At 46.2% G+C, this 12,407-nt stretch overlaps 2 protein-coding genes across 3 annotated transcripts in view; one reads left to right on the top strand and one right to left on the bottom strand.

Moving 5' to 3' along the window:
• plekhm3 (pleckstrin homology domain containing, family M, member 3) overlaps window positions 1-12,407 on the bottom strand; it is a 465,291-nt gene that overhangs the window by 142,278 nt on the left and 310,606 nt on the right. The gene's annotated exons all lie outside the window — the stretch shown is intronic.
• gcc2 (GRIP and coiled-coil domain containing 2) overlaps window positions 1-12,407 on the top strand; it is a 44,592-nt gene that overhangs the window by 7,688 nt on the left and 24,497 nt on the right. For both annotated transcript variants that reach the window (XR_013965552.1, XM_080786358.1), the window contains exons 7-19: window positions 315-506; window positions 1,708-1,838; window positions 2,521-2,730; window positions 2,888-3,028; window positions 3,664-4,036; window positions 4,862-5,076; window positions 5,208-5,669; window positions 6,003-6,074; window positions 6,287-6,487; window positions 7,388-7,534; window positions 7,794-7,842; window positions 9,354-9,454; window positions 9,803-9,901. Coding sequence is in view for 1 of the 2 variants with exons in the window: in XM_080786358.1 (XP_080642484.1) it covers window positions 315-506; window positions 1,708-1,838; window positions 2,521-2,730; window positions 2,888-3,028; window positions 3,664-4,036; window positions 4,862-5,076; window positions 5,208-5,669; window positions 6,003-6,074; window positions 6,287-6,487; window positions 7,388-7,534; window positions 7,794-7,842; window positions 9,354-9,454; window positions 9,803-9,901 (2,393 nt within the window). In the remaining variant the exon portion in view is untranslated. The remainder of the gene's footprint in view (window positions 1-314; window positions 507-1,707; window positions 1,839-2,520; window positions 2,731-2,887; window positions 3,029-3,663; window positions 4,037-4,861; window positions 5,077-5,207; window positions 5,670-6,002; window positions 6,075-6,286; window positions 6,488-7,387; window positions 7,535-7,793; window positions 7,843-9,353; window positions 9,455-9,802; window positions 9,902-12,407) is intronic.

Below are 12,407 nucleotides of genomic sequence, written 5' to 3'. Positions count from 1 at the left end.
AGCTGGAGTTGGAAATACATTGTTTTCAACGAGGGCGGCGCAAATAAAAGCTATTTTAAGCATGTGTGCAACATGCGAAGTGTTTTTAAAGTATTGTACAGTAATAACTAAAGTCTCTTTAATGTTTATGTTGTACTACAAAACAATCTAAAATAAAGGGATTGAAGATCATTAAAGCTGGGCTGTTGCCTGAGTCTGCATACTTCCGGTCCCAGTTGGTTGTCAACATTCTCAATAGAAGTCTATGTAGGAGAGCCGCCATTGGACCGAAGCCCCACGAAGTGAATCTGCGTAACTCTGTCTATATCTTAAAGGCTCTGAGCGGGAGAGCCACCAGAGGGAGCTGACGGAGGCCCAGCAGGAGGTGGAGAACCTCCGGGAGGAGCTGGCCCAGAGGAGCCTGCAGCACCAGGAGGAGATGAGGGCTCTGGAGGAGGACTGCGAGGTGGAGCGGGAGAGACTCCTCCTGCTGCACGAGGAGCTGACGGAGCAGCTGGCGCTCAAAGGTACCTATACGCTCCCCTCCTGGAGGCCAGGGGTTCCCCTATACGTAGGGCGTGGGGCGGCTGTGGCTCAGAAGGTAGAGCAGGTCGTCCAATGATCCCTGGGTCGGCGGTTCGAATCCCGGCTCCTCCTCCTGTCCACATGTCGAAGTGTCCTTGGGCAAAGACACTGAACCCTACATTGCCTCCAATGAGTCGGTCGGTGTGAGCTCGCCACCATTGGTGTGTGAATGTGGGGAAGTGAGGACGCTGGTGTCGACTGTTCGCCGCTTCGCCTCCCAATGTATGAATGAATGAACCGTTGTAAAGTGCTTTGAGCACTTGGAAAAGCTCTATAAAAATTGTACACTTTTGTACACTCTCAGAGTTAAATTAAGGACCTAGGGGTCCCCGGGCACCACTTTGGGAACCACTGCTGTAGGCCAGGGGTGAGCAACTTTGAAGATGGAGAGGGCCACTATAGTTCCACACTCACACATTGCATAATACTGTCTTATGAAAAATAGCAGATCTACAAGCTCAAAACGTGTCGCAATGCAACGTGTTTTGAGCTTGTAGATCTGTTATTTTTTTGCTACAGTATATTGAATTGAAATCCTGAATAATGTTTTTGCTACTTTTGAATTGGAATCCTGAATATCTCCGGACGCCTTTCCAGTCATAATAATGGGTTAAGTTGTAAAGCTGACTCACAGAATGTGTGTTGGCTGCTGATGAAATCAGTTGTAAACCCTGCTTTTCTTTTCTACTCTTTTAATCTCGCAAAAGCATTTTACAAAATGCTTCCTGTCGAGTATTGTGGGCGATGCATTGTTCTCTCTCTCTCTCTCTCTCTCTCTCTCTCTCTCTCGCCTGCCCTTCACTCACTGTGTTATGAAGGGCTCAGCTCTCCTTCTCTGTGCATTGGTGGTGTTTACTATATAATCCGCTGCCACCAACCCATTACATATACCGGCGTACATACACTGTACAGCTAGAAATGCACTCTGTCGAGTTGCCAAATTGCGCCTTGCACACAAGTAGGCCATACATGGCCTATTTATTGTCCTACAACAGCCAATAAGAGAGCACCATTCTTACCCCGACGTGCGTGCGTGTGTGTGTGTGTGCGTGTGTGCGTGCGTGTGCGTGCGTGTGCGTGTGTGTGTGTGTGTGTGCGTGCGTGCGTGTGCGTGCGTGTGCGTGTGTGTGTGTGTGCGTGCAGACAGCTACCTCCAGGACGTGCAGGAGGAGGACGAGGATCCGGGGCGAGGCTCCTCCGCGGGCATCGCCAGGATGCTGGAGCTGTCCCAACAGCAGGGGGCGCCAGAGACACAGGCCCTGGAGGACCTGCAGGTAGTGAGGCCTGGGTCGGGGAACAAACCTTTCAGGTCCTCCAGAGCCCAAAAAATAGTGAACATTAGCGGATCTACAAGCTCACAACGCAGTGCAAAGCGGCGCGTTATGAGCTTGTAGATCTGCTAATTTTCACCAGCTTTAAGATGGCTATTATTTGAACTCTTTCAGGCCCCAGAACACCATGCCCCAGACAGACAGTATTATGTTTATATTAACCCATTTTGGGCGGGAAGTACCCCTTTTGGTGTTAGCATTATGCTATGCTTTAGCTGTTGAAAAATAGCAGATCTACAAGGTCATAGCGCGCCACCGAGTGGCGGGCTACGAGCTTGTAGGTCTGCTATTTTTGAAAAATCAAAGAACCACTGACATAGTAACATGGCTTTTTCAGAAAACTGTCAGATGCATTTTTAGAATCTGATCTCAGCTCAAAATGGTTTTTAACTCTTTCAGGCCCAGAACACCATGCCCCAGACAGACAGTGTTATAATTATAATTAACTCTTTCAGGCCCAGAACGCCATGCCCCAGACAGACAGTGTTATAATTATAATTAACTCTTTCAGGCCCAGAACGCCATGCCCCAGACAGACAGTGTTATAATTATAATTAACTCTTTCAGGCCCAGAACGCCATGCCCCAGACAGATATAGTATTATAATTATAATTAACTCTTTCAGGCCCAGAACACCATGCTCCACGACGAGCTCACTCTGCTGAGAAACGTGAAGGCGGAGCTGGAGGCGGAGCTCCAGAGGACGAGGGAGGAGTTCCAGACGGAGAGGGAGGAGCTCGAGTTCAAGATTGACGAGCTGCAGATGTGCCGGGAGGGCGAGCACCACCACCACGCCCCCGCTGCGGCGGCCGCGGCGGCGACCCTTGACCCTGCGGTGAGTCTAGCGGTCATTTATTATTTTCTAACAACAACAAAACCCCTGACTTTTTTTGTCTTCTTGTGTTGTCATGGTTTGTCACGAGCCCGAGTTGGCTTTGTCGGCGGCGTAAACGTCTTTAAATAAATACTACGTTGTACTGTTCTGGTTCCAGGTGAGTCCGGCTGACCCTGACGGAACGGACGGCGTGAGCCTCGCGTCTGTCGCCGTAGAGCGGCAGGCGGACCCACCCGGTCCTCGTCAACACGACCAACAGGACCAACAGACGAGCAGAGACCCAGAGGAGCATCACATGGTAATGGAGCAGGTCTCCCTCATCCACTGGAAAATACAACCTTTTTGTATGTCAAGGCCCATTTATTTATTCATTCAGCATCTGAGTCACGGACCACCGTTTGACGACATTTAGCCTCTCAGACCCATCTGAGCCACGGACGACCATTTGAAGACATTTAGCCTCTCAAACCCCGCCAAAAAGAAAGAATAGTTTGTTATCGTTGAATGAGATTTTGTCCACAATTCCATGCTCTATTGATGTCGGCACCAGTAGGAGATATAACAGGCAAAACGTTGATCAAAATAACAATCTCTTCTATACATTCTATAATTGTGTTGACTTGTGAAAAACACTAAGTTCTTCTTAACCCATTCTGAACGGGAACCCATTTTGGTGTTAGCATCATGTTATGCTTTAGCTATTGAAAAATAGCAGATCTACAAGCTCATAGCGCGCCACCGAGTGGCGCGCTACGAGCTTGTAGGTCTGCTATTTTTGAAAAATCGAAGAATGACTGACATTTTTAGAATCTGATCTCAGGTCAGAATGGGTTAATCAGACCAGTGTGTGTCCAGTGGAAACCTCGTGTGAATCTGATCTCAGGTCAGAATGGGTTAATAATGACTAACATGGTTCTTCCCATACATATCCAGCTGCAGGAGGAGCTGAGAGCTCGGTGCGAGGCCCTGGCCAGCCAGAGGGACTCGGCTCTGGAGGAACATGGACGCGCTCTGGAGGTCCTGCGAGGCTTGGAGACGGAGCTGAGGCTGACGGCCGGGGACGACCTGCTCCGTCGCTACCGGGCCACCAAGGAGGAGGCAGCCGGGGCTCTCCGTGACCTCCGGGAGAAGACCCATGAGGAGCTGGCCCGGGAGAGGGACAGAGTCAGGGAGATGACCCAGGAACTGGCCCGGGAGAGGGACAGAGTCGGGGAGATGACCCAGGAGCTGGCTCGGATGACAGAGGAGAACACCAGCCTAATGGAGAAGACCCAGGCCTTGGAGCTGAAGCTGGAAGCTTCCCTAGGTGAGACTACACTACACTGGACGGATCGCAATTGTTTGAGACAATCGGCTCGCACTTATTTAGCAAAATCGTCAGAATCCCTCACATTCGTCTGTCGAAATGTAACCGGCAATATCCGATATCTACAACTATTTCTGCTATTTTTGAAAGTGCAAAATGATTAAAAGCATAGCCTATTAAATAGTCAGTTATTCAGTTGATTATTTTCACTGATCTTTACAAATCCTAAAACACATGGCTGTTGAAACACATTCAACAACACAGCCATGACGTTAAGCTATGTGTGTGTTCAACAACACAGCCATGACGTTAAGCTGTGTGTGTGTTCAACAACACAGCCATGACGTTAAGCTGTGTGTGTGTGTTCAACAACACAGCCATGACGTTAAGCTGTGTGTGTGTGTTCAACAACACAGCCATGACGTTAAGCTGTGTGTGTGTGTTCAACAACACAGCCATGACGTTAAGCTGTGTGTGTGTTCAACAACACAGCCATGACGTTAAGCTGTGTGTGTGTACTGTTCAACAACACAGCCATGACGTTAAGCTGTGTGTGTGTGTTCAACAACACAGCCATGACGTTAAGCTGTGTGTGTGTTCAACAACACAGCCATGACGTTAAGCTGTGTGTGTGTTCAACAACACAGCCATGCAAAATAACACTGACAGCTATGAGGTGGTGAAAGCTTGTCCTGCATAGCAACGGTTGCTAAACTACTTGGATTGGCATTGATTGGACAATCGCTTTTCGGGTTGGGATTTAGCGAAGGGCTATTTATTTATTTGTTCGACAATCACATCAAACCCCCGTCCGTTGGTTGGCAGGTGAGACCCGGGCAGCGGAGGCCTCCGTCCGGGACCAGGAGAGACTGGCGGGCGAGCTGACCGCCAGGAACGAGGAGATCCTCTCCCGGCTCCACACCAAGGAGACTCTGGCTCAGGAGCTGGAGGAGATGGTCGGCACGCTGACTGCAGAGAGGGAGCGCACGCAGGAACAGCTGGAGCGCCTTAACCGCCTGCAGGAGGAGAAGGACGGAGAGGTTCGTCATCTGCAAGAATCTACCCATTTTAGGACTGAGGTCGATCGATTCTAAAAGAAAATGGCCTCTAGATCCTAAGAAAGAAAACACAGTGTATAGTATTGTCAATTTGTCATAATTTCCTATTCCAGGTGGACGGCGCGAAGCAGGAGACGGCAGACTGGGAGGCGAGGGCGGAGGCTCTGTCGCTGACCGTCCAGCACATGTCTGAGGAGAAGCTGGAGCTCCTTCGGAGAGCCGAGGAGGCGTCCGCCGCCCTGTCCCTGGCCCGGGGCGAGGGGGAGGAGGTGTCCGCCGCCCTGTCCCTGGCCCGGGACGAGAGGCGACGTCTGGACTCCGAGGTGGAGGCTCTGGGCCTCCGGCTGGAGCGGGAGAGCTCGGAGAAACGCCACCTGGAGGCCAGGCTCCTCCAGGCCCTGCGCGGGGAGCAGGTGGAGCAGGCCCAGGCTTCTGCAGCCGGCGCTCTGGGGGAGGGCAGCCTCCTCCAGGCCCTGCACGGGGAGCAGGTGGAGGAAGCCCAGGCCTCCGCCAGCGCTCTGGAGGAGGGCAGCCGGGCGGAGGAAGCCTTGCGGAGCTCGGCGGACGACGTGCAGGTAGTCACAATATTATTATCATTTTTTTCGCCCCCCAAGATTTTTCAAAAAATAGCAGATCTACAAGCTCATTGCATGGCACTCGGTGCCGTGCTATGAGCTTGTAGATCTGCTATTTTTTTTCAATAGCTAAAGTATAACGTAATGCTCAAAACACCAAAAGGGGTTCCCCGCACAGAATGGGTTTAAGAGGTGCTGAATATGCAGCTCAACAAAAGCTTAATTCATCCTAGCTATAGTTCAGTGGTTTTCAACCTTATTCATGTCAAGGCCCACTATACTATTCAACCGGCCACGTTATGTCGGACTAACGCATGCCCCTCCTACGTGCAGGACCTCAGAGTTCGCGTGGAGGAGCTTGAATCTGAGAGAGACCTTCTGAAGAGCAGCCTGGAAGAGGCTCAGGTAATGATGATGATGATGATGATGATGATAAAAGAGCTGGAGTCTGAGAGGGTCCTTCTGAAGACTTAAGATTCAACTGGCCTGCAGACAGCAATGACCTTGAGGGGGTATATAAACCTCTACACGATCACAGAGATACTGCGGTGCCGTACCAGCCCATTCAGTGATTTGAAGACAAACAATAATAATACAATCTTAAAATCATCTCTCAGGGCCAGGGGAGGTGGCAGGAGGAGCTCCAGGCCCGTGTGGAGGAGCTGCAGAAGGAGAAGAGGCTGCTGGAGACGGAGCTGGAGGAGGTGGTGCGGGACGGCGAGGCTCTGCAGACGGACCTGCAGCACATGAGGACGGCCGACCACAAGCTCCGAGCAGAGAGCCACACGCTGCAGGCCCGGCTGGCTCTGGCCCTGCAGGTAACACTGGCCCAAAAATAGCAGATCTACAAGCTCAAAACGTGTCGCGCTACGACGCCTTTTGAGCTTGTAGATCGGCGATCTTTGCTACGACAGCAACAAAAATCTGAAATTGAATCTTTATGTTGTACTATTAGTAAAAAAAAAACGATCTAAAATAAAAGGATTTAAGATCATTAAAGCTGGGCTGTTGTCCAGTGCATTCTGCCAATTTCCCGTAGCCAATAGAAGCCAATAGAATGTAGGAGAGCCTCCATTGGACTGAAGCCAATAGAAGTCTATGTAGGAGAGCCTCCATTGGACTGAAGCCAATAGAAGTCTCTGTAGGAGAGCCTCCATTGGACTGAAGCCAATAGAAGTCTATGTAGGAGAGCCTCCATTGGACTGAAGCCAATAGAAGTCTATGTAGGAGAGCCTCCATTGGACTGAAGCCAATAGAAGTCTATGTAGGAGGGCCTCCATTGGACTGAAGCCAATAGAAGTCTCTGTAGGAGAGCCTCCATTGGACTGAAGCCAATAGAAGTCTATGTAGGAGAGCCTCCATTGGACTGAAGCCAATAGAAGTCTATGTAGGAGGGCCTCCATTGGACTGAAGCCAATAGAAGTCTATGTAGGAGAGCCTCCATTGGACTGAAGCCAATAGAAGTCTATGTAGGAGGGCCTCCATTGGACTGAAGCCAATAGAAGTCTATGTAGGAGAGCCTCCATTGGACTGAAGCCAATAGAAGTCTATGTAGGAGAGCCTCCATTCGACTGAAGCCAATAGAAGTCTATGTAGGAGAGCCTCCATTCGACTGAAGCCAATAGAAGTCTATGTAGGAGAGCCTCCATTGGACTGAAGCCCCATGAAGTGAACATAGTTGTCGTAACTCTGTCGTACTCTATGGCTCTGACTTACAGGACAAGGAGGACAAGGAGGAGGAGGAGGAGACGACCAGAGGGGAGGAGGAGGAGGAGAGCAGGAGAGAGAGGAGAGAACTGGAGGAGCAGCTGAGGCAGAAAGAGGAGCTGATGGTTCATCTGAGGAGGGAGATGACTGCCCTGCAGGTACGGACACCATGTTTTATTTACAGACACACGCACACACGCCGCACGCACACACACACACACACACACACACACACACACACACACACACACACACACACACACACACGCACACACGCATGCATGCATGCACGCACACACACGCACAAACGGAAGGAAGGGAAATAATTGCCATTAATATGGATGTGTTGCCTTTTGGTGTCTTTCTAATTAGTCTCTCTCTCTCTCTCTCTCTCTCTCCCACCAATCTGCTGTGCAGGCTGTTCCGTCAGAAGAGGACGTAGCCGGTCAGTTCACAGAGAAGATAGGTATGGTTCAGATTAACGAGGCCTAAACTGTGTTTGTGTTAACGAGGAACAGCTGTTTGTATAGTCCACTATGATTGGCTGACAGCATAGGGCTGTCCCCGCGACTAGCGGTTTGTATAGTCCACTATGATTGGCTGACAGAATAGGGCTGTCCCTGCGACTAGCGGTTTGTATAGTCATCTATGATTGGCTGACAGAATAGGTCTGTCCCCGCGACTAGCGGTTTCTATAGTCCACTATGATTGGCTGACAGAATAGGGCTGTCCCTGCGACTAGCGGTTTGTATAGTCCTCTATGATTGGCTGACAGCATAGGGCTGTCCCCACAACTAGCGGTTTGTATAGTCCACTATGATTGGCTCATTTGGCTGACAGCATAGGGCTGTCCCGACGACTAGCGGTTTGTTTGTATTAATTTTTCCCATAGACGTTTCAAAAGCCTGTGTGCCGTGCTACGAGCTTGTATTGATCTGCTATTTTTTTAACTGATTTTTAAACTCAAATCTTTGAATATATATTCTGTCAGAGCGAACGTTTTAAAGTAAAATCTTTGAATATATATCCTTTCAGAGTAAACTGTGCCACATCCGGGATAACATCCGGTCCGTCGCTAAATGTTCTCCCCCGCTGCTATAAATCACTTAATGGATTAAATAACCCCGGGCGTTCGGGGTGTTAATAATGTGTTGTGATAAAGAACACAGAGTGAGGCTAAATGTAATGGTTTTAGGTTATAAATGTAATGGTTTTAGGTTATAAATGTAATGGTTTTAGGTTATAAATGTAATGGTTTTAGGTTATAAATGTAATGGTTTTAGGTTATATAAATGTAATGGTTTTAGGTTATAAATGTAATGGTTTTAGGTTATAAATGTAATGGTTTTAGGTTATAAATGTAATGGTTTTAGGTTATAAATGTAATGGTTTTAGGTTATATAAATGTAATGGTTTTAGGTTATAAATGTAATGGTTTTTAGGTTATAAATGTAATGGTTTTAGGTTATAAATGTAATGGTTTTAGGTTATAAATGTAATGGTTTTAGGTTATATAAATGTAATGGTTTTAGGTTATAAATGTAATGGTTTTAGGTTATAAATGTAATGGTTTTAGGTTATAAATGTAATGGTTTTAGGTTATAAATGTAATGGTTTTAGGTTATATAAATGTAATGGTTTTAGGTTATAAATGTAATGGTTTTAGGTTATAAATGTAATGGTTTTAGGTTATATAAATGTAATGGTTTTAGGTTATAAATGTAATGGTTTTACGTTATAAATGTAATGGTTTTAGGTTATAAATGTAATGGTTTTAGGTTATAAATGTAATGGTTTTAGGTTATAAATGTAATGGTTTTAGGTTATAAATGTAATGGTTTTAGGTTATAAATGTAATGGTTTTTAGGTTATAAATGTAATGGTTTTAGGTTATAAATGTAATGGTTTTAGGAGGGGTATGTCTTCATGGATGGAACGTGACGATGCTCTTTGATGATTTTCTCCCTTCCGTTCCAGCCCTGCTGGAGAAGCAACTCCGTGACAAAGACGAGAGGATGAACAAGATCAAAGCGGTGGCCGTCAAAGCCAAGAAAGAGCGGGACATCAGTAAGAAAGAGGTACATAAAGCCTGGTAGACGCGAAGGCAGTGGAATGGAGTCCTCCATGAAAATGTTTGAGAACGACTGACATAGAAACATAGGGTTTTTCCAGAAAACTGTCAGGATTTAGAGAAGGCATTTTGTATAATCGTCCTCAGTTCTAAATCGGTTAATGTGGTCGTGCCAAATTGATGGATTTGGGCATGCTGGGAAAGCGTCAGCTCGCTGAAACCGGCACAGTGGACCATATGCTAGCCAATGGCGCCATCTAGTGCAGACATGGAGCATTACACGGCCCTTTGGCTGACTGATTGTGCCTGTGAAAGGTTACTTGGAAATGATGTTTCTTGGTTCTTCTCCATGCAGGCGGTGTCGCTGAAGGAGGAGGTGGAGACGCTGAAGGTGGAGAGGGAGAGAGTGAGCAGCTCCGTGAAAGACCTCATCCATGGAGCCGAGGGCTACAAGGTAAACGGCGCATTTATATCCGAACGCACTTTACATGCATGTGCATTACATTCACCCGTTCACACACCTTTACATAGATGGTGCATTACATTCACCCGTTCACACACCTTTACATAGATGGTGCATTACATTCACCCGTTCACACACCTTTACATAGATGGTGCATTACATTCACCCGTTCACACACCTTTACATAGATGGTGCATTACATTCACCCATTCACACACACCTTTACATAGATTGTGCATTACATTCACCCATTCACACACCTTTACATAGATGGTGCATTACATTCACCCGTTCACACACCTTTACATAGATGGTGCATTACATTCACCCGTTCACACACCTTTACATAGATGGTGCATTACATTCACCCATCCACACACACATTAGCACACCTTTACATAGATTGTGCATTACATTCACCCATTCACACACACATTCACACACCTTTACATAGATTGTGCATTACATTCACACATTCAAACACACATGCGTACACTGATTTAAATGGATTCATATGAAAGCAGGGAATCATAGCTTGACATAATTGGTTGTTCAGTTTGACCCACCAGTTTTGGAGGTATGGCTTATAGAGTAATGTCTTACAGAGAAACAGCGAGTTGAGAAAACAGGCTTGAAAGGTTCACTTCTGTAGTCTCTTAACATTACACCTAGCTACATGTTCAAGCATTTATTTCATATTTACATGTCTTCTGTGGTCTCTAACATTACACCTATAGCTACATGTTTAAGCATTTATTTCATATTTACATGTCTTCTGTGGTCTCTGACATTACACCTATAGCTACATGTTTAAGCATTTATTTCATATTTACGTGTCTTCTGTGGTCTCTAACATTACACCTATAGCTACATGTTCAAGCATTTATTTCATATTTACATGTCTTCTGTGGTCTCTAACATTACACCTATAGCTACATGTTCAAGCATTTATTTCATATTTACATGTCTTCTGTGGTCTCTAACATTACACCTATAGCTACATGTTCAAGCATTTATTTCATATTTACATGTCTTCTGTGGTCTCTAACATTACACCTATAGCTACACGTTTAAACATTTATTTCAGCTCTGGCATTCATTTCAGACATGCTCTAGTATGTGAAGAGTCTGCCTGTGATATTAAAGGTATATTCAGTGATTTCACTCAAAAAACCTTAGGTTTCGTTTTTGCCTTGGGACCCAAGCTTTCATCCAATCAGGATAGAGAACCAAAAACGAAACCTAAGGTTTTTTGACCCCCAGGGGTTAACTGGGGACAGGGAGGAACTCCTTATATGGTCAGCACACTCTATAGTAGAGAGGATTATCACAACAAAACAAAAAAAATAAGTGATATTTGAATTAAGTGAAATCACTGAATATACCTTTAACTATTTTGTTAATTAAATAAATCTGTTTTCCTCTGGTGAATAGCGGTAGGCTGCACGGTGGCAGTATAGAGTCTAGAAACATAGAGCCGTTTAAGCTGAGCTCATGGTGGTGAAAGCCTCTGCGTTGTGTTTGATGTATATTTTGATAGCTTATGCCTCTCTCCATAATGTCATAATTGTTCACATAGCCTAACACTTCCGCCTATAGGAGGTCACACGCAGGGAAGCCTGAGTGAAGAGGTCATTTAGGATAGTCACTAAGATAGCCTAGGGGCACTTTAAGATAACAATCTGTCGAAGCTTACAACAGCTGTGAGTACATATCCTGTCATATTAGCATATAGTGGACAGGATTCCAGGATGAGGTTTTATCACTGAAGAATGCTCTGGAAATAAGACCACCTGTGGTAACTTATTGACAGGGTCTTAAGGGTCAACTGACACACACACACACACACACACACACACACACACACACACACACACACACACACACACACACACACACACACAGGAACAAGGTGACACCCACAGATTAGAAATGTATAAGACTAGAATTTCGCCGGCCTTCGGCCGGCGAATCCTAGTTACATTGCAGCGCAATATGGGAAGAAGGAAATTGCAGGAGTTGACAGAATTATTATAATAACAGAAAGTGTTTTTTATTTCTCATAAATACGCAAACATGGTGAAACAACTACAGTCACAGAGAGCAGTGCCAAGGTAGCTGCTGCCTGCTAACGATGCAAACAACAGCCTTGCCTGTCGTGTGTGTGTGTGTGTGTGTGTGTGTGTGTGTGTGTGTGGGGGGGGGGGGGGGGGGGGATAGCACTAATTTGCGACATTTTACTGTGTCATAAATATTTACATCTGTAGCCTATATTGTGATTACATTTGACCGTACATTTGACTCTTGTGTTATATTCTTGTGAAATATTCAGTAATGTATTGTGGTGAAATATTCACCCCAAGTTGATAAGATATGCAGAGAATATAATACCAAGAACCCCCAGTTTGAAATGCATTAGGCCACAGACCCCCATTTGATACCATTTGCTCTCTGGGAAAATCAGGGTCCATTTGGTTCCATTTGTATGCTCTTGGAG

Source organism: Protomyctophum bolini, assembly GCF_963924005.1.
Source record: "Protomyctophum bolini genome assembly, chromosome: 16".
Taxonomy (NCBI): domain Eukaryota; kingdom Metazoa; phylum Chordata; class Actinopteri; order Myctophiformes; family Myctophidae; genus Protomyctophum; species Protomyctophum bolini.
Note: the sequence above shows the minus strand (reverse complement) of the source record. Positions and strands in the feature narration are given on the sequence as shown.